Below are 21,582 nucleotides of genomic sequence, written 5' to 3'. Positions count from 1 at the left end.
CCTTAGAAGGGACCTTTTGTTAGCCTCTATACAGTTTTGATTCTTTCAAAAAATTTTTCCTTTTTCTTTCTTTCTTTTTTTTTTTTTTTCGGTCCTGTGGATTGAACCCAGGAATGGGCCTGTTGAGTTACATGTAGGCTGGCCTTGAACTAGAGATCCTCCTGCCTCAGTGAGTTGCTGGGATTACAGGCGTGCACCACCATGCCCCATGCCCTGCTCTGTTGGTGCAATTCTAAGACCAATCTTTGTTGATTTTACAAGTCACAATTCTGTAATTCAAAAGTGAATTAGAACTCTCATTTCCTGCAGTGATTTATTTCCCCTCTCAAATCATTGTTTAAAACTGTAAGAAACAAACAAACAGTGTTAAGGCTTAATCGGTGTGCATAATAGAAGCAGGTGCTTTCCAGAAGGGAGAAGTTGAAAGAGAACCTTGCACAATTGGGAATGTTCTGGGCCCAGCAAAGGACATCCTCCAAGGGAAGTTTTGGCAGAGTGTGGTAGGTGCTGGAAGCAGATTCTGCTGCTGGCTCCGTGGCTTGCTAGCTGTGTGAGCTTGCCTGAGTTGGGTAACCTCTCTGGGCCTCCAGGCCAATGGGGATCATAATCCTAACTTCTGTTATTGACTTTGGGGAGATTTGGATAGACCCAGTAGACTGCCGCCTGTATGCACCCAGTGACTGAACCTATTAGCTGACTCTCAGATGCCCACCTCCCCCCTTCCCCATCTTGTTGAACCTTTCTTGGGATTTCTTTATCATTATTCTTTCTCTTACATGTAGACACTCTGCCCACTCCTCCCTGCCCATACAGTCATACAGTCTTCCCCTTAAGCCTTGTCTTGCGCTCCCCCTCTCCAGTCTGGATGAGTATTGCCTACAGTTGGTGCTCTTTTGTCTCTTAGAAAAATCTCCAAATTCTGCCTTCTACTAGCCTTTTCCTGGCTAATTTGCTGCACCCTAAAGATTTTCACCCTTTGAGGACGAGAGTGTGTCTTTGTGAACTCTCTGCCATTCTAGCCTAGAAGAGCGCTACAGAGAATATCAAAGCATGCCTTGAGCACTTGCTATTCTGCAGCCCAGATAGCTCAGGGGGGAGCCAAACAGCTGCACCCTGGGCCCTGCCAGAGCCCACTGCATGGCTCCCGCTCGTGCCCAGAAATGACGCTGGCCAAGCAGGGAAGTGGCCTGTGCCCTAGGTCAACGAGGCCCACCTGTCCTCCTTCTTCAGAAGTCTGTGACTCTGCGGTGGTGGTGTGGTGCTGAGCTGCAGGAGCAGTCGGGAAGGTGTCTGCTCCCCGTGTGTTGGCCTGGTGACATTCACAGGCAGGGCAGCTGGATGTCCAGCTTCAGGCCCAGCAAGGCCGGGAGGAGCAGTGTGGCTAGGGAGGGGCCCTTGAGGGTGCCTGTGTGAGATGACAGGGTGAGGAGGGGAGACAGGAGGGAGAAGCATCCACATCAGGCTGCTGATACGAAGAGGGCAAGCTTGGCTGGGGTCCTGGTCTAAAGCCCCATATGGTGGCTGTGACTGGTGGCTGTGACTGTGAGTTACTGTCCCTTAGTGCAGACTTGGAAACTACTCTCCCTGAGACAGGAGGTGCCTCCTGCTTGCCTAAGTTGAGATTGCCCTGGGGAGCCCGGGGTCAGTGCAAATTGGCCCCCTGGGGCACCTGTAAACTCACCTAATGACCACTTGGGCCTTGGGCCTCATGCCAGCGCTATCTACATTCTTCATCAGGAAAGGCGGAGGACACTGGAAAAACCAGTTAGGGTGTGTAATGTTCTTTTTTATGTCCAAAGGGAGTGTTGGACTCCTGGTTCAGGAGCCCGGAAATGTATCTTAAAAATTTGCCTTTTCCAAAAAGTTAGCTGTGAAATGGGGCAGCCAGATCCAGGAGTCCTGTCTTCTGAGCAGGCAGGAGGGCAGGACAGGGGCTGGGGTTCGCTCCTCTTGCCTGGGATGTGGAAGGCACCCAGCCCAGTCCCCTGAGCAGGGCTGGGGCTTGGAGTGTGCCCAGATGTGCTGGCTGGTCATGTCATAAGGTAACACTGACAAAGGCATGTTTGTGGAGGCCAGGCAGCCTCCACCACTAGACCTCACCAGGTCCAGTGGAAGCAAGGTGCAGAAGCCCCATGATGCACACCTGGGTCACTGGTCCCCTCCATGTCCCTGGGATTCACGGGGTACTCGGCTTGTCATTGTTGCTCAGCAGATATTTCGAATGAATGATTTAGTTTTCTGTTCTTTTTGCCATTCTGTTGTTCACTGAGGAGGGGGAAGGAATGACTTTGTGTTCTTTGAAGCCTCTCGAATGGTTTTGGAAAAGCTCTTATATTAATTCCATAAGCAGACCCAAAAAGAATTCTAAAACATTCCAAGTCCTGTCCCCAGCTACTTCTAGAGAGGCTGTCACAAAAGAAAGTACCTGTGTTGACTTAAATCGCTGGAGGGATATTCTCCAGTTGTTTTGGAGATTGGAGGTGGGAAATCCGCAGGTATTTCTGCTCCTGGAGGGTCTAGAACAGGTGGTTCCTGCTTGTCATGCGGGTCCAGGTTTTCCTGGACTTGTGGCCACATCACTCCCGTCAGTGCTTCTGAGGTCACACGGCTGCCGCGTCCTGTGTCCCTCATAAAGACACTTGTGGTTGGATTTAGGGCTCACCAGGATAATCCGGGATTATCTCATCCCAGAATCCTTAATTATATCTGCCAAGTCGTTTTCCGAATATAAGGTCACTTTTCCATGTTCTGGTGAGTAGGACATGACATAGCTTGTTGAGGACCACCATGCAACCCACTGGAAGCGTGTGTGGGGTCTTAATACATTTCTCTCTCTCTCTCTCTCTCTCTCTCTCTCTCATGATACTGAGGATCAAACTGCATGCCTGCTGTATTCTAGGCAAACACTCGACTACGGAACTACATCCCCAGTTCTTGCATTTTCTAATCAATTTTTTCTTTGCTTTTGCTTTGTTTTGTTTAGATGTTTAATAGCTGTTAGCTCCTGGGTTTGCTGTTCCTAGTTTGGTTTGCATTCCCAAATTTATATACTTTAACCATTAGCCTCCCTTTCTCCCCTTAAGAAGCTGACTTGACTTGGTCATGGTGGTGCCTGCCTATAATCCCAGTGACTTGGGAGACTGAGACAGGAGGATCACAAGTTTTAGGCCAGCCTCCAGAATTTAGTAAGATCCCAAATAAAATCTCAAAATAAAAAATAAAAAAGACTGGGTGTGTAGCCCAGGGGTAGATCACCTCTGGGTTGAGAAAGAGAGAAGAAAAGCAAACTAAAGAAATGAGAGTTTTTATTTCGGTGATAACTTATTTGGGTATTTGTTGCGAGGGGAAGATCTGCACTTTGAGAAAAATAGCTAGTTTCTATTTGGCATAAAATGTCACAGATCAGTAACATCCACATACATGAGAGAAAAATCCCATGGAAATCCAGGCGAGGTCTATAGTTTGGGGAATTATATTGTGCCAATGTCATTTTCCTGGTTTGGATAATGTACCTTAGTTATACTAGATGCCACCTCTGAGGGATATCTTCAGTCTATAATTATATTAGAAATAAAAAGGGGTTGGGGAAGGTGGTGCAGGTCATTGGTAGAATACTTACCTGGCATGAGTGTAGCTGTGGATTGGACCAACACTCAAAAAAAAAAAAAATCCAATCCCAATGGTTAAATAATTTATTTTTGTATATCTTATTAAGTTGTGATGAGTGCTAGGGTGTTTCAGAATTGTAGTTTAATATTTAACTTGGGGGAAAATTGACATCATCTGATACAGGGACACACTGTATCCTGTTTATGCAAGCTGTGTTTTTTTCAATGATGTGTGGGGTGGTCTTCAGGCTGTTTGCACATCCGTTGAGCTTTGTTGTTATTATGGATGGCTGTTTTTTCCACTTGCACTCTTTCACCAGCTTGTGCTGGTTTTATGTCACACTGCCTAGGATCCCCACACCCTTCAAATACATGAAATTCCTTGAACTCTGGAAAATGCTTTTCATTCTACCATTAGAGAAAATGTTTAACAGGCTTTTTCGTTAAACCTGTGCTCAGGAATGGCGTGGTCAGTTATTTATTCAGTAGTGTGGATTTAGGTAGCTGTGGTTTGTTTTCATCCAGGTGTGTGTGTGTGTGTGTGTGTGTGTGTGGGAGGGGGTGAGTGAAGACAGATGGTTAAGTTCTAGAATTTTCATTTTATTACTTTGGTACTGGGGATGGAACCACGGGCCTACATTCTCAGTCCTTTTTATTTCATTTTTAATTTTGAGACAGGGTCTTGCTAAGCGACCCTCCTGCCTCAGCCTCCCTAGTCGCTTGGATGTCAGGCTTGCGCCACTGCCTGGTATGCTCTGTAATTTTCATGCTAACTATATTTGCCTGGGTTCTGTTTGTGGGCAGTTGCAGAGTACTGTCCCTGTAGGGTCCCATGATACATTCCCAACCACGCTGGACAGACAGGCTGGGTCATTAGTCCAGAGAGTGAGCTGAGATGGCCATGCACTTTTTTTTCTATTTAACTCCTCAGTCCCTTGAGACCTGGGTGAGCACTGAGGGCCATTAGGTGGGTGAACCCCTAATTTGGAAACAACTCAGAAATGGAAAATGTACCTTAACCCTCCCTTCCAGGTCAGTCTTATGAAATCCGGCTGCTGGAGAACCGGAAGCTGGGAGACTTTCAGGATCTGAACACTAAGTATGTCAAGGTAAGCTTCTGGGGGCACTTGCATCCCAGGGGAAGGGGTGGTTGGGGTCTGAGCCCATGGGCTTGCAGGGAGGGAGAGGTGGGTTTCTACTTGGGCCCCATTGGTGAGCTGCAGCCTCCATTCCATTCCTGGAGCACATTGTCCCAGTGGGAATAGAAAAGCCAGGCCAGCCGCATGGGAGGGGGCGGGGGGCAGAGGGTCTTGGGCCGATGTAGCTGATGTAGCAGGCTCTAGGTCAAACAGCAGATTCAAACCCGGCTTTGCCACTTGTTTAATCATTCTGAGGGGCTGGGGATGTGGCTCAAGCGGTAGCGCGCTAGCCTGGCATGCGTGCGGCCCGGGTTCGATCCTCAGCACCACATACCAACAAAGATGTTGTGTCCGCTGAAAACTAAAAAATAAATATTAAAAAAATTCTCTCTCACACACACTCTCTCTAAAAAAAAAAAAAAAAAAAAATCATTCTGAGCTTGTTTGCCCACCTGCACAAAAAGGTTTATAAGTTAGATGTGTATGTAAAACAGTTTATTATCCTGAAAAAAAAATGGTAGTCATTTTTTTCTTTACCATTGTCAGTATTATTGGGGTTCAGAGGAGAGGGTAGTACGTGGAACCTGAGAACCGCCAGGAAAGGAAACCCCAAGAGGAGAGGCCTTGAAAGGTGGAGATGTGGGCTTCTCTTGGGCTCCCCTTGGCCTCCCCATCCAGCTGTTCCTCATCTGCCTCTCCCCTAGAGCATCATCCGTGTGGTTTTCCATGACCGCCGGCTACAGTACACGGAGCACCAGCAGCTGGAAGGCTGGCGGTGGAGCCGGCCTGGGGACCGCATCCTGGACATTGGTGAGTCTCCCCAGCCAGTCCCCGGCCAGTCCCCGCCTCAGGCACTCAGGCCACATTGGGCTTCTTTGTGGACGCCTCTGGACTCTGCCTGCAGGGTGTTTTGGTGTAGCCCTGCCCTGTGGGAGATAGCCGAGGTGACCCCACCATTGGTTCCTGCCCTTAGGGCAGTCCCTTATTTATAAGCAAAGAAAGTCCTGTAGAAATCAAGACTTCCTGTAGGGGAGTTTCAATGAAGCTTTGCAGAAAGATAGGGAACCCCCTTCTTAGAGGCCTGGCCATTTTTTTCATTTTTCCATTTCTCCCAATGCCTGTTCCATGGGAATCACTCAAGAAAAGCTAGGAGATCATTTCTTCTTCATAATTCCATTAATCTTATTGTATCTAAAACTATTAGGATAGTTATATTAAGATAGTTTTATTGTATACAAAACTATAAAGGAGTTTGATAAGTATCAAGAAGAGTGAGCACCGTAGAGATAGATGGACCATTGAAATAGAATTTGGGGGGCTCAGGTACCGGCCCCAATCCTTTATCCCCTAGGGGCCAGGTGGTTTTTGGAATTCAGAAGCTGGAGTGATGGTTGGCTGTAGGGAACGCTTTCATCAGGTGATCAAGCACAATATTTCTATGGCAAAATAAGTTTTTGACAACTCACAAAATAGGATAAAGACTCCTAGGAGCTCTGGGCTGATTCAGGTCCAGCTGTGCCTTGGAGGAGTTATTCAAAACCTGGCTTCCAGAACTTTTGGCATTTCAAATTGTGGTACAGGAATTTGAGACTGTGATAAAGTATCTTTCCCCCAACATTCAAGAGAGGCTGACAGTTGCCCTTTTGTGTATGTGTGTGTGTGTACAGATATTCCACTGTCTGTTGGTATCTTGGACCCCAGGGCCAGCCCGACCCAGCTGAACGCAGTTGAGTTTCTGTGGGACCCTGCGAAGAGAGCCTCTGCATTCATTCAGGTGAGTGGGAGAGCTTTGGGGTCCAGCGGAGGGTGTGGCCGGTGCATTGCGGTGGAGTTCTGGGCTCCCTTGGGCTCTCACTTACTCTCACCTTGGATTTCTGAGCAAGTTTTGAACCTTTTCGTTTCCCCCACCCATTTTACACATCAGAAAGCCATTGACTCAATGTCAGTTCCATGGGAATCACTCAAGAAGAGCTAGGGGGTCATTTCTTTTTTATAATTACATTAATCTTATTGTATGTAAAACTATTACGATGTTATAATAACATTGTATCATCGTAACATTACTACAGCATTCTAACCAAATATATGTATCCAGAGCTCTCTATGCAGCAGATACTCACTGGAAATACAGTCACGGTCTCAATGTTCTGGTTATGCTTTGAGCCTGGTCCCGGTCACCCGGGCACCAGGATGTCAGAGAGGGGTCAGAGAAGGGTGTGCTGGATCTGTCCTGAGATCCTAGGGTTTGCCAAGGGAGGGTCCTTGGGTGAGGAGAGAGGGTGGATCCATTGAGGTCAGTGGCTTGGAGTAGTGACAAGCATTTAGTTGATCACGAGGGCCTCTGAGGTCCAGGGACAGAGGTGGGGGAGGGCATATCCTGCAGGTAGAAAATGGGGGAGCTGTTGGCCTGATGGGGTAGATGTGGAGTTGGGAAAGCAAGAAGGTCGAGGCAGGGATAGAAACCTCCTTGAGGGAGAGACCCCTGGGAATCTGCGCCCCCACCTGACTCCCTGCCTGGCCTTCCCCTCCCAGGTACATTGTATCAGCACAGAATTCACCCAGAGGAAGCACGGGGGTGAGAAGGGTGTGCCTTTCCGGGTGCAGATCGACACATTTAAGCAGAGTGAGAATGGAGAGTACTCGGAGCACTTGCACTCGGCCAGCTGCCAGATCAAAGTGTTCAAGGTAGGACCGCCATGGGTCACGTCTGCCTGCAGCAACACCACAAGGTCGTGCTTTCAGGCCCGGCCAGGAATGGAGGGAGCGGGTGCCCCAGGGCTTCTACCTGGACCCCGAGTGGGCCTGCACACGGCACGTCTGTTTGGGCCATGGGTCTGCCCCTGTCCCTTTTCTGCAGGGATCTCTTCTCACCTGTGACATCTGCTCAGCTTTCTTCAGAAGCTTTGGGATCTCTGGATGTCCATACTTGACTATAAGATTAATTGGATTTGCATATTTCCTCTCAAGCACTTTGAAGTTACCCACGGATTCTCACCTGAGGGCAGGCAGCTCCTTTCTTGGGGGCCTGACCATTTTTCCCTCTGCAGTGGCCTTCCCTTAGAAAAAGAGGACTGGAGCCATGCTTGGTGGTGCACGCCTATAATCTTAGTGGCTTGGGAGGCTGAGGCAGGAGGATCACAAGTTTAAACCAGCCTCAGCAACTTAGTGAGGCCCTTTCTCAAAAATAAAAAGAAGGGGGTGGGGGGTGGTGTAGGACTGGGGAGGATGTGGCACAGTAGTTAAATGGTCCTGGGTTCCATTCCTGATACCAAAAAAAAAAAAAAAAAAAAAGAGGGGACTGGGTTGAGGCAGGAGAATTACCAAGTTGGAGGCCACCTTCAGCAACTTAGTGAAACCCTGTCTGAAAATTTAAGAATTTTGCAAAAGGTTTGGGAATGTAGTTCAACGGTAGAATGCTTTCCTAGTACACATGAGGTCCTGGGTTCCATCCCCAGCCCTGGAGGGGAAAAAAAAGGATGTCTTAGAAAAACATTTTCAGAGGCGATTTCCTATCTCTCCCCTTCTTGCTTCATCCCGTGCATTCACCTGTCACTGTTTCTCATCTAAAGTCTGCACTGATTGTTTCCTGGCCATGGGAGCCAGCATTCCAGCTGCTTGTCCCACATGCCCTCAGGGAGGTGAGGGATGCTGTAAGGCCTGTGTCATTATCTAGGCATGAGGATGGCCCTTGTCCATGCAGGCCTGCAGCCCTGTGGCCTGCACATCTAATCTGCCTGTTTGGCCCTGGTGACTCCAGCAGGGTCGTATAGAGAGAGGGTGGAGCTACCTTGTGGGGAGGAATTGCCTTGAGTCACCTACCCGCATGCAGGCCCCGTAGGCCCCTCTTCACGTCCAGGTGAAATTGGAACCTGCTGAAAAAATTCCATTTCCTGGAGCTGAAAATCCAAGAATCAAGGACTCATTAGAGAGAAAGACAGGTCTGGGTTGATCTTCCTGAGCTGGGAAAGGGATGTGGAGGTAAATACCCACAGGTAGAACCCTAAGCCCTGGGGGCTGAGCCATTGAGGCTGTTTACAAGTACCTGGGGGCCCCTGAAGCCAGGGCTGGGTGTCATCCTGTGTAGCATCTTCCAAAGAGTCTGGTACTAAGACCTTGGCATTGGAACCCGCCAGTCCCAGAAGCTTATGGAAGAGGCCATGCTGTCTGACCTCAGGGGACCCTGCAGCGACAGGTCTGGCTCCTGAGGACTGTGGGCAGAGAGAGGACTTGTGGCCCTGGGCAGCCTCAGTGGATTAATCTGGATACCTTGTCACTGACCTCACCTCGGGCAGGGAGGACGGCATTTGTCTCTCCTGCTGGAGGACCAGCACCCTTCAGAAACCTGCTGAGGACCGGGAAGCCTTGGAAAGAGGGCTTCCCAGGAAGGTGGGAGGATCCCTGTTGCTAATTACCCCAGATTTAGTGGCTGAAAATAAAGCACATTCATCACGGGGGCGGGGGGGGGTGGTGAGATTGGGGGTTTGAGATTGGCCTAGGCAACACAGTGAGACCCTGTCTCCAAACAAACAAAAACTTATGTGCATTGACTATCTGACAGTGTGCTGGCAGGACAGGAGGCTGACAAGGGTGACACTGAGCCCATGGTGTCATCTGGCCTGCAGCTCCTTCCTGGAGGCTTCAGGGAGAATTGTTCTGTCCTTTTGCAAGCCTCCAGGGGCCTCTCCATTCCTTGGCCTGGGGCCCTGGCTCCACCCTCAAGAGTTGGTAGGAGCCATTCCTTGTCCTTGTCATAGAGTATGGGGTGTGGGGGGCTGAGTGAGGTTATGGCTCAGCAGTAGAGCACTCACCTAACACGCTCCAGGCCCTGAGTTCAATCCTCAGCACCACATAAAATAAATAAACAAAGGTATTGTGTCCAACTACAACTAAAAATAAAAATTAAAAAAAGATACTCAGGATCATCTTCTGTCTGTCAGTTGATTAACCATCTCAACACCATCTGCAAACATACGCCCTCCTTTGCCACATAAAGTAATGTCCCCACGTCCAGGGGGTTGGAGCATGTTCACCTTTGGGGACCATGACGCTGCAGGCTACACACACCCATCCACTGGGCACTGGAGCTTCGGGGCCTTCTGCCCACTCTGGGATCTGGTCATTCTCTTCCTCCCTGGACATCTCTCTCCATGGCTGCGTGGCTGGTGGTCTTCACCTGGACTGCGGTTCCTTTCTATGGTGACCCCTCTTCCCTACCATCAAGCTGGGTTCCTCTATCACAGGTGGAAGCTCACCACGCATCCAGCACCTACCTCCCTTTAATTCTGCTGTGTTCACTGTGTGTGCCCTGGGGATGAGTCACCGTGCTGGGTGGCTGGGGCAGGGGACAAGGGCTGGGTCTCTGCCCTCTCCCTGCACCACCTACTCTCTCCAGCTGGACACCTGGAGCTCAGGCTTGAGGGGTCTTTCCCCTAAGCTCGTGGACCACTCACCAGGTGCTGCTTGGGGAACGGGGCTGGAAGCGTCCATATCCAAGTCTCCTAAAGGAGGCCTTAGCAGTCCCCACCAGGAGGAGCAGCCCTGGGGAGCTACAAACACCCACCTGCTCTCATTCACAGTGTTGACAGAGGAGTGCAGAAGCTAGGCTGGACTGCCCACCATCCCTCTGACCCTATCCACCTGAAGGGTTGGAGTTGTTCTCTGTGTCTTTATGGGGTATTGGGGTTATGGAGGAAAGGGCCAGTCTGCTCTGATCCATGAGCTTGTGAAGGCCTCATGAGGCTGGTGCTATGGCCCCCAAACGCTCATGCTTGGCCGTGATCTAGCTGTAATCCCTTACCTGTGGTTTCTGGGCACAATGGAGGGGCCTCCTTGAGGGACAGGGTCTTGGGGGTGGAGAGGGATGGCTAGATAGGGCTGCCACACACCTGTTACTCACAGAGTGCTTGATCTGTCCTCCATGTCCCCATCTGGCCCTGAAGGCCTGTCCTGCCTCTGTCCAGGATGGGCACCCATCACCCTGAAGGATGCTTCCCTGAAACCCCTTGACTGGGAACCCAAAAACTGTCGCTGGAGGAAAGCACTGGAAAGAATCTCCAAAGGTGCCATCCAACCTGGACTTTTTGCCACCACGTGTACTTAGCAAGACTGCTCGGTTGTGCAGCTGTCATCTTTCTCCTGTTCGTTGACAAGAGTGGGAGCTTGTCAGGGAAACATGGCAGAGCAGACAGTGAGGCCAAGAGGGCCCCGGGATGACGCTGCTCACCTGGGCACTGAGCTGGACCCTGAGCCTGCACCTGCTAAGTCTGCATCTCTGAGGAGCCACTCAGCCCTCATCCAGCCTCCTGATCCCTAAAGACAGGAAGGATGGAATCTCTGAGGCCTGGCCAGCCTTTGTAAGTGGCTTGGGTTTGCTGGGCACCCAGGATCGGCAGCCTGTAACTTATCCTTGTCGGGACAGAGGTGGTACTCGGCAGTGTGGACCCTGTGACAATACCCTTCGAGCTGAGGTCTTGGCAGGAGTGCTCAGAGTTGGAGACCAGCAGGCATGCAGCATCCCTCTACCTCTGGACATCCCCAGGGATGCATTGCTGTGTGTCCTGGCTCCCCAGGATTCCTTTCCATAAACCACTGGGCATCAGTAACAATTTTTTTTCTAAGCACTTCTCTGAGATTTGCCAGGTGCAAGCCCGAGATTCCATGTGTCAGAGCACAGGGAGGTCAGAGAATTGCTGTCCTGTTCAGGAGATCCTGCGCGCACTGTGTGGCCCTGGAGCAAGGCAGGGAGCGGGTAGGACTAGAGTCTTTCTCCTTAGCCTGTTTTGGAATAATTGGACCCTGTGCTTTGTCTACCTGTAGCCCAAAGGAGCTGATCGGAAACAGAAGACCGACCGGGAGAAGATGGAGAAAAGAACAGCTCAGGAGAAGGAGAAGTACCAGCCGTCCTACGAAACCACCATTCTCACAGAGGTGAGCCCCAGGCCGGGCACAGACTTTTCCAGGGCCCTCTGCCAGGAACATGGCTGTGGTTCAGTCTTGGAAGATTTCCCACCTGGGTGAGAGCTTCACTGGAGCCCGTTCAGTTGTGGCGTGTGCCCTGTGGGACTCGTGTTCATCTGATAAGACCCAGAGGTTGGGGATACATTCCAGAAACCACTGTTTGAGCTCTCTGCTGCCTTGGAATGCATTTGCAGTAGTGGGGGACGTTTTTGTTATTTTGAAGATGTGCTTTATTACACAGCTCAAAATCCAAAAGAGTTTTCAACCCAAAAAAAGCCCTCCTCTGGCTGCTCTGGCCTCTCAGCTTCTCAGGCCAGGGCAGCTGGTATGTCTAGTTCCAGGTGTATTGACCTGACCTTCTCTGTAGGTAGGCCAGTGTGCACACACCTTGGCCCTACTCCTGCATCTGCACACCAACAGAGTGTGACACTCTATTCTGCACCATGCTTTTTTTTTTTTTTTTTAACAGCTTATTTGGCATCTGATCCTATTCTTTCGAGGTTCCTTACCTGGCCATGTGTCATATACATGTGATGGTTTGTTGGTGCAGAGATGGTTCTTTCCGGATTCTGTCATTCAGATGGGTGTGCAGCTGGTATCTGGCAGGTGCAGGTTTGCATGTGGGAACAATGTCTGCAGGGTTCCATTCTCAGTGGGGTCAGATTGCTTAACACTGGCTTCTGTGGGAGGGTGGGGTCGGGATGGGACAGGGCCTCGTGCATGCGGGGCAAGTGTTCTACCACTGAGCTACAGCCCCAGCCCTTTGTTATCTTATTATTAAATAACCATTCTACAATCAGACCAACTAACTGGCACTGATGTTTGTTCATTGACTAATTGGGTTTACTACCAGGGCATGTATAAGACCCATGTTGGCCATGGGGCGAGGAGTTGGAGGCTGGGTTAGGGTGGGGCTTGGGCACAGAATGTCCTACTGTTCTTATATTCCTGTGTGTGTAATAAGCCACATGTAGAAGAGTGTTTGCAATAAGACAGTGTGAAAGCTAATGTAGTGTTAGGTGATGCACACCCATAGTAATCTCAGCAACTTGGGAGGCTGAGTTAGGAGGACTGCAAGTTTGAGGCCAGCCATGGCAATTGATAGCGAGACCCTGTCTCAAAGTAAAAAATAAAAATGGGCTGGGGATGTGGCCCAGTGGTTAAGTACCCCTGAGTTCAATCCCTGGTCCCAAAATTAAAAAATAAAAATAAAAGGGAGTAGGGATGTAACTCAGTGGCAGAACGTGCCCCTGGGTTCAATCTTGGGTATCACCCCCCCCCCCAAAAAATGCATGCGGCTCACACACCTGGGTACTGTCATTTCCTCTGATTAAGGACAACCCTCAGCTGGGGGGCATTGCCACCAAGACCACGGTCCCATCCTCAGCCAGCAAAGAAGTGTCGGGACCTGAGGACTCCATTTTCTGGCTTTAGGACTTGGACCCTTTTCTTCCCATGCCTGGTGGCTTTCTGTGCTAGTGACACTGCTGGGAGTGTCCCCCCACCTAGTGATGCTTCTCTCTGCCTGACTTCTTTGCTCCTCTCCTGGCCTCCCAGCAGAGGTGAGGTGCTGGTGAGCCTCCTGCTGCATCTCCAGTGCCCACTCCGCGGTGCTGGAGAACCCACTCAGTGGGCCATGACCTTGGGAGGTGCCAGTACCCCTCGTATCAGCTCATCGACTTTCCTTCTCAGGCCGCAGGATTTAGCACCAACAAATTCCAGCCCATATGCACAACAGTTAAATATTTACCAACCCTTGGATTGGGTGGGTGATAGTAAATCTTCAGGAATGCTTCAAACCAGCCCTCTCCAAGGTAAAGTCACTGCCACCAAGGGAGGAAACACACACTTTGTCCTCTCCGTTGGACAGGCAAAGCCTGGAGGTCTTGACTTTCTCTTAGGAGGCTTCCATGTGTGTTTGGTTTTGGCTTCTGCAGTTCAGGTTTCTTGAGGGCAAGGATCAGATCTGTGTCTCCCAGAGCCTCTAGCACGATGCCTACAACACAATAAACACGTATGGAGCTGCGTTATGGGGAGCTGGCCTTCATAGATTGTGCAAGTGCCTCTTCTGCCTCCCGGCAGGATTTCTTCCTTCCAACAACATGGGTTTCAGGACTGAATTTTATTGTTTTATTTTTCCTTTGGAAGTTGCCTTAGATTCTTATATGCATTCATACACGTATCTGTACTAGGAAAAAAGTGTTTCTGATTTTCCTCCTTCCTTGTTGGCTCAAGATCACATGACTGATCCCAGAGGCTAGGGAGGCTGAGGCAGGAGGATCACGAGTTCAAAGGCAGCCTCAGCAACTTAGTGAGGTCCTAAGCAACTTAATGAGACCCTGTCTCTAAATAAAATAAAATAAGGGCTGGGGATGTGGCTCAGTGGTTAAGTGCCCCTGGGTTCAATCCCTGGTACCCACCCACCCCCCAAAAAAGAAAAAACTGATCACATGACTGTGTTTACCTCTGGTGGTTTGATGAGATACCTTTAATAGTTTGTTTGCTCCGAGGATGACTTCCAGACTGTTAGGTCTCCTTGCCATGTTTGGTTTCCCCAGTACGACCACAGTAACCTGCTTGACCATGGCCCATTATGGGTACCCAGTAAACACAGGATGTGTGTTAATGGGTCAGTGTCTCATGTGTTGGTGTAGATGGGTGCTTGGAAGGGCCTGAGGAGCATGGGCTGGTGCCTCTGCAGCTTCCAGCTCATCCTGAGGACTGCTGACCTCCATTCACCTGGCCCTGTCTCTCCTCCTACAGTGCTCTCCGTGGCCTGATGTGGCTTACCAGGTGAACAGCGCCCCATCCCCAAGCTACAATGGCTCTCCCAACAGCTTTGGCCTCGGTGAAGGGTATGTCCCACCTTTCTCTCTGTGGGTCCCCAGAATGAAGGCGGGTATAGGTTCCTTTCTTGATCTCTTCTCCTTTCCATAGCCTGGTATCTGCCTGGGCTTCACCATGTTTGGATGGGTTGTGATAGCCTCATAGGATGGCCTCAGGTGCCTTTGTGGCAGAATGACCCTTTCAGAGCTTCCCAGCTGAGTGTTGGATGGCCCCGGTGACAGGGAGGTCCTTCCTGCTTCTGTGTCCAGCTGCAGTCACTGAGTGGAGCGGGTCCAGCAGATCCTCTGCACCCTGAACTTCAGGCCTCATAGAACTGAAGCTGGTCTTACCACCGCCTGCCTGGCTCTGTCAAGGGACAGGCAACATGGCCAGGGATGTGGTGACAGGGACAGTGCAGGACTATAGGCCCAGGCAACACTGAGATGGCTCTGTGAGTTCTTTCCAGGGCTGGGGGTGGAGGCAGAGAGAAGGCCCAGCCAGGTGGGTTTAAGAAGGGAGTGCAGAACCCACCAGGGCCTTAGAGCCCCTGCTTAGCAGACAGAGAACTTTCTAATCAAACATCGAGGTTGTCCCTGACATTGATTTTACCAAAATAAAGCACCCTCCACCAACAGCACAGGTGTTCCTTCCCACGTCTCCCACTAAAGAAGGCCATGTGCCACCTACTGGGAAAGCCCGGCGTGTGCGTGGGGCTCGATTCCCTGCAGGGCCCCACGGGGTGTACAGGGAAGACCTGGTGGATGACTTAGGTTCTGAGTTACTGGGAGACTTGGGCCTGGGTCCTCTTGGTCGGCCTGCTCTGCCCTTGTGCTGGGGCTTAGGGGGGAAGCCCCCAAATGGGAGGGGATTCTGATAAGACCCACAGAGGTCCACTCACAGGGGCCTCGGTGATGCTGCTGACTGCTCAGGGTGGAGGTTCCCTGTTCCCTGGGGGGCAGCGTAGCCCATCAGAACCTCTGTTCTGACAGATGGGCTCCTTAGATATTTTGGAGGATCGGACCTAGCTTCCTGCTCTGATCCAGAAAATTCTTCTTTTCTTTCTTCCCTCTCCCCTCTCTCCCTCCCTCCCCCCCTCCTCTCTTCCCAGGGCTGGGGGTCTTGTGCATGCCAGGTCAGTGTTCTACCACTGAGCCACACCCTGTGCCCCTGGCTCAGGGAATTCTTGAGTCATTTCATTTAAAACAAGGCCCCCCGGTGTCAGGACCTAAGCACAGGCCAGGTGATGAGACCCTGGTCCCTCCCCCTCCCTCCCTCCTCATGGTCTCTCCATTTTCCATTGCAGGAACAGCTCTCCGACCCACCCGGTGGAGGCCCTGCCCATGGGCACTGATGTAAGTGTACTCGGGGCTCTCAGGCTGGGGGTCCCTTTGTGGGTCCTGAGCGGCCATCTGAAGGCCCCCCTCTCCCGTAGCACCTGCTCCCGTCGGCCACTATCCAGGACGCCCAGCAGTGGCTGCACCGCAATCGGTTCTCACAGTTCTGCCGGCTCTTCGCCAGCTTCTCAGGTGAGCAACTCCACGCGGAGCCTGAGGACCCCCAGGTGTCTGGGAAGCATGTAGCCAGGCCAGCCGCCGTCCAGGACCTGTCCTGGGCCCTGCAGGGCCTGGGTTGTGTCTGTCTGGGAGATGCACGCTAGCATGGGTCCCCTCTCTCTCACGTGTGACCTTGGGCCAGAGGCTAGGGAGATGCCATTCTCCCCACATGCGATGCTGCTCAGGAGGGTTCCAGTGACAAGTGACTTCAGGGTTCTCTTCGGGTAACTTTACCTAGATGTCCTCATCTGCTAGGGTGTGTGGGCTTTGGCCAGCCCAGGAGGAGTCCAGGAGGAGTCCGCTTAGCCAAGCAGGGTGCTGCGTGTTTGGTCAGTCTTCTCTGCACTTTTCTTACCAAAATTTTGCTGTCTTGAGCCATGACCTGGGGACATGAGGAAGCCGGTTTGTCCTTCTTTAAAAGGTTTTCGAAGGCCCAACTGGTGGCCCTCAGGCAGGAATCCAGGTGCTGTGGGTCACAAAGGTGAACTAAGCAGTGAGCCTTGCCACTGAACAGGGTCCTTCCAGAGTGACAAGGACCAGAGGTCTGGCTCTAGCCAGAGTGGTGGCTTCCAAGGCCATCTGTGGCAGTGGAAGAGAAATGGCATCCGCTCATCTTTCAACTCAATGTCCTTAAGAGCCTTCTTGATGTTTGAGGCAGAGGGTGCAGGGAAGGTCAGACAGTGACCCTGTCTTCAGGGCTGGCAGCTTTGAATCAGTGCAGATCTGTGAACCACCTGCCCACTTTGTGCAGCAAGGCACGTCTGTGCTGGGGTAGGGCTGGTCACCCATGGACCTTCACGTGGGCTGGGCAGGAAAAGAGAGAGGATCTTACTGAGGTGTCCTTGAGCAATGGCTGGACATAGAGGCCGGACAGAACCAAGTGGGCACTGGGGGGGGGGTGGGTTCCAAGCAGAGAAAGTGCAAAGACAGCAAGGTGGGTGCTTCCTGGCATGTTCATACAGAGGACCCAGGTGGTTGGTACAGAGTGGACTTGGGGAGGACCTGAGGTCCAAGGGGTATAGGCAGGCTAGACCTCTGGTAGAACAGTAGAAGGACTTTGGCTTTTACTCCCAGTGGAAAGGAAGCCATTATGCCAAGAATGTCTGATCAGGAGACAAGGGATGGGAATTTTGGCTTCTAGTATACATGTCCCTTTGAAAGTCTGGTTGGGCGCTGGGACCTAGGGGAACCCTTACCTTTGAGGAGGGTACAGCTCTCATGCCGTGCTAGCTGTCTTACTAACCTGCCAGTGTCAGTCCCCATGAGACACTTGCCTTCCTGTGTGCCTTTAAATGTGGGGGTGGACACAGCACTCGGGGGAACACTTGGGCATTACCTGCCAGAGCCAGACCTGCACGCCCACCACCCAGCGGATGCACCACATGTATTGACCAAAGACACGTAGAAAAGTGTTTCATGAGCCTATTCCTAGCAGCCCCAAGTTGCAAGCACCCCAAAGCCCATCCACAGAGAGTGGCTACATGAATTATGGTATAGTCATGCAATAAACTGCATCATCATGGACACCCAAAAAAATCTCTGTGTTAAACTCAAATGAGATCCGAACATGACTTGGAGTGAGGGAAGCCTGCGCTAGAAAAGTACCCTGTGGTTCAATTCCATTTCCATGAACTTCAAAGAACAAGCAAAGCTGGGTAAGAAGCCAGAGTAGGGGTTCCCCAGTGGTAGGGGAGTGGCGGTCACGAGACTGTGGGTGGCTGGTAATGTTCTGCCCCTTGGTCTGTGGCTGTGTGCAGAATGTCAACCTCCAGTGAGCTGAATACTAATACACAGAGACATGCACATGTAATCCATGCCGACATCCTGATAAGATCTGAGCATGTAGATTAATGTTCATAAAAAGTACAGAGGGAGGGGGCAGGCAGGCCTCAGCGGGCAGGACCTGTTGGCCTCTCTTCTGTGCTCTTTTTGTGAGCACCAGCCTTTTGCTTCATCTCCTGTGCTGTGATCTTGTTTGGCTCTTTGCTGTTTCTCTCTGTGGATGTCGGGTGCCCACCAGGGGAGAGGCCAGCTCTTCTTCACCCCCCAGCCTCAGTGGCGCTCAGAGATGGAGCCCTCCTTCTGTGACCCACATAACGGGCAGCCCATTTCCCTGCCCAGGTGCTGACCTGCTGAAGATGTCCAGAGATGATCTGGTCCAGATCTGTGGCCCTGCAGATGGGATCCGCCTCTTCAATGCCATCAAAGGCAGGTGGGTGTTGGGAAGCCAGTTGGAGGCTGGGGCTCAGCCAGGTGTGGCAAGAAAAGCCCGTCTTTTAGAGGGCTTTTAGACTGCACAGATAGTCCAGTCCAGCTCGTGGGAAAAGGGGCGGGAGGAACCTTCCTACGGTGTGGGGACAAATGCAGTAGGAGGTGCTGGGGGAAGGGCAGGGGAGTGACACACAGTCACACAGTCGGCCCCAGCAGTTCCTGCCTGGTGGCCCTTCATTCTTCTCCCTTTGACTCCAGCCTCTGGATCCCGGCCTTGGCCACTTCCTGGGTTCTGGGATGTTTGCATGGCCCTGGCTCAGAGCTATGTCCCTCTGAGGGGGCCATGGACTAGGGCAGGGCCAACACCATTGCCACCTACAGTTTCCAGGGAACACTCCAAAGCAGCACTTTCCCAAAGAACTTTCTCCCACATTCAGAAAGTTCTGCAGCTGTACTGACCAGTCCAGGAGCTGCTGGCCATGTGGGGCCCTGGAGCACTGACCTAATGAGACAGTCAAACTTAATTTCAACTTTATTTAACTTTAGTGAACTTAATGTGTTTTTCCTGGTGCCAGATATCAAACCTAAGGCCTCACGCTGTACCACTGAGCTATATGCCAAGGTCTCCGCTGAAAATCTCCAAGGCATTCTGTATCCTTACCACCATCTTTTCTTCCTCCAAGTCCTTCCTGCTGCAGGGTTCACTCCATGTTCTAGAACATTCTAGACCACTGGAGTTTGGTCGGTCATACGTGCTATTTGTTTCTTCTCCTCTTCTCAGGAATGTGAGGCCAAAGATGACCATTTATGTCTGTCAGGAGATGGAGCAGAACCGGGCACCTTTGCAACAGAAACGGGACGGCAGTGGGGACAGCAACCTCTGTGGTGAGTTGTGGGGACCACCGCTGGGACCCAGATACTCAGGCCCTGCAGCCTGGCTTCCAAGCCCAAGCCCAAGCCCAAGCCCAGGGCTCAGGAGGTCGGGTGGTCCCAGGGCTTGGCTTCATGGAGGGGCAGAGTTGGGACTTGCACTCAGGGTTGCTCCTGCTAGAGCCTCTTGTCTCCCCAGAGTGCTCCCGAGTGCCTCCTGAGGAGGCTGTGACGGTCCCTCCTGGGCCCCCCTCGCTGTCCTGCCTCTGAGCACTCCTCGGGGCCATGTCCAGCTGGGGCAGCCAAGGCCACCGACAGAAGGTTGTGATGAGTGGTGTCAGCCTACAATCCTTCTGGTTCTTTCTTACCGGTGGTCTGATTGTTTTAGGAATAAATTCAGAAAAATTGGAACTGGCTCTGAAACTTAAACTTTTATTAAATTGAGAAAAAGATTCTTTAATTTTCTTAAATTAAAAAAAAAAGCAGTATCATTAGAATTTTGTTCTAAAAATCTTGAGTCTCAGGAAGGAGATGTGGGGTTCTTACCTGGTAGGTCAGTCCTGGAAGGGACCACAGACAGACAGTCATCCCATTCCCTAGGGAGGATCTGACAGTGGCTTTGCCTCTTTGAAAACCATCTGTTGTGTGGCTGTAACCTTAGAGCCTCCTCTGCCACCCTTGCTGGGAGCCGCTTCGGTGTGTGCTTTATAAAACATTGAGCCTTTGATGAGGTCTTCTGAACAAGTGTTCCTTAGTTAAAGGAGAAATTTGGGCTGGATGCAGTGGCTCTCTGGGAGCCCAGGAGAGGCGGATTGCAAGTGCAAGGACACCTATGTAGTGAGATCCCATCTCAAAATATAAAGGGATGGGATACAGCACAATGGTAGAGTGCACCTGGATTCAAGCCCCCCACTACTGCAAAATCAAGAGAGAAAATATGAAAAAAGTGAAGGAAACGCACATATAATCCAATTGTGTTTACTTTTGAGGAACTCAAGGCTCCTTAAAGTTGAATAATCCACCCCAGGTTGTCCCTGGAGGTTGCACCAGGGACACAGGTCAGAATCACCTCATGCTCCTCCAGACATCACCCCCAGCTAAGTGTCACTGGTGTTGGGTGAGTCCAGGAGACTCTCCATTTCATCTAAAGTGCCCCGGGAGACTGGAACAGTGGGCGGGAGCCAGGGCCCACATGTTCACCTGTTGATGGATCACACCTGTGCTCTTAGCTATGGCTTCCTGGCAGGTGCCCATCACTCTGGGAACGAGCATCCTTACCAATGAGTCGATGATTTCTCGGGATGGGGTAGAGAGTCACAGGCAGGCAGGCGCGTGTGAAATTTAACAACCATTGAAAAAGAAGGCACTTGCTCCTCCTGCTCCAGTATACCACGCCATCTTCCTGGAAGAGCTGACGACCCTGGAGCTGATTGAGAAGATCGCCAACCTGTACAGCATCCCCCCCCAGCACATCCACCGAGTCTACCGGCAAGGCCCCACCGGCATCCACGTGGTGGTGAGCAATGAGGTGAGGGCTGCTGCTTAACCTAGCCCTGGTGGCTGGGCTTCGGACTTCCAGGAGGAGCCCCCAAACCCCATACCATGAATGTCTCCCACGGGGATGGCAGGGATTGTGGGTGGCAGACAGGTTTCATCTACATGCCACCTGCTCTCAGCTGCAGTGGGGACATCTCTGTCCATGTCTGGGTCAGAATGGCTGTTGGTAGCACCCTACTCGAGCCTTGCTCTGTAGGGCTCCCAAAGTGGGTGGCAGCCCCCAGAGCAAACCCCAGGAGAAGGGAATGGGATTTGGGGTTGGGTGAGGGAGCAGAGGTGCTCATGGGAGATGAGAGCAAAAGTCTCTTGGCTTCCCTGGGTCTGTCCCCTGCAAAGAGGCTTGTGCCACAGAGGTGAGCTCAGGTATGGAATAGGGTCCTTTTTGAGCTGTGGCCCCTGATGCCTGGAGAAGGGGAGTCTTTAACAGGTTGCTGACAGTTTAGGCATCCTTGCACATTATAGAACTAACCGATGGGTTTAAGCTCGCTCTATCCTGCTCCAGCCTTCTAAATAAATTCTTTTTTTTGTGATACTTGTGATTGAGCCCAGTGGTGCTCTACTACTGGACTACATCCCCAGCCTTTCATTTTTTTTTTTTGAGAGAGAATCTTGCAGGGCTGGGGATATGGCTCAGTTGGTGAGTGCTTGCCTTGCAGGCACAAGGCCCTGGATTCAATCTCAAGCACAAAAAATAGTGGGGGGCAGAGAGAATCTTGCTAAGTTGCTGAGGCTGGCCTGGAACTTATGATCCTCTTGCCTCAGCCTCCTGAGCTGCTGGGATTGTAAACGTGCACTACCATGCCCAGCTGCTTCTAAATCATAGTCACAAGGGGCAGCGTGTGTGGAGTGTTGTGTTAATCA

At 51.3% G+C, this 21,582-nt stretch overlaps 1 protein-coding gene across 1 annotated transcript in view; it reads left to right on the top strand.

The window, feature by feature from the left end:
* Positions 1-21,582, top strand: part of Tfcp2l1 (transcription factor CP2 like 1) — a 62,004-nt gene that overhangs the window by 27,912 nt on the left and 12,510 nt on the right. Inside the window, exons 3-13 of the mRNA XM_005315906.4 lie at positions 4,641-4,717; positions 5,452-5,557; positions 6,415-6,521; positions 7,280-7,432; positions 11,564-11,674; positions 14,468-14,559; positions 15,834-15,882; positions 15,963-16,056; positions 18,205-18,295; positions 19,076-19,179; positions 20,550-20,692. Of these exons, the coding sequence (XP_005315963.1) occupies positions 4,641-4,717; positions 5,452-5,557; positions 6,415-6,521; positions 7,280-7,432; positions 11,564-11,674; positions 14,468-14,559; positions 15,834-15,882; positions 15,963-16,056; positions 18,205-18,295; positions 19,076-19,179; positions 20,550-20,692 (1,127 nt within the window). The remainder of the gene's footprint in view (positions 1-4,640; positions 4,718-5,451; positions 5,558-6,414; positions 6,522-7,279; positions 7,433-11,563; positions 11,675-14,467; positions 14,560-15,833; positions 15,883-15,962; positions 16,057-18,204; positions 18,296-19,075; positions 19,180-20,549; positions 20,693-21,582) is intronic.

The sequence above is a fragment of the Ictidomys tridecemlineatus genome, chromosome 7 (genome assembly GCF_052094955.1).
Source record: "Ictidomys tridecemlineatus isolate mIctTri1 chromosome 7, mIctTri1.hap1, whole genome shotgun sequence".
Classification (NCBI taxonomy): domain Eukaryota; kingdom Metazoa; phylum Chordata; class Mammalia; order Rodentia; family Sciuridae; genus Ictidomys; species Ictidomys tridecemlineatus.
This window is presented reverse-complemented; position numbering and strand designations above follow the sequence as displayed.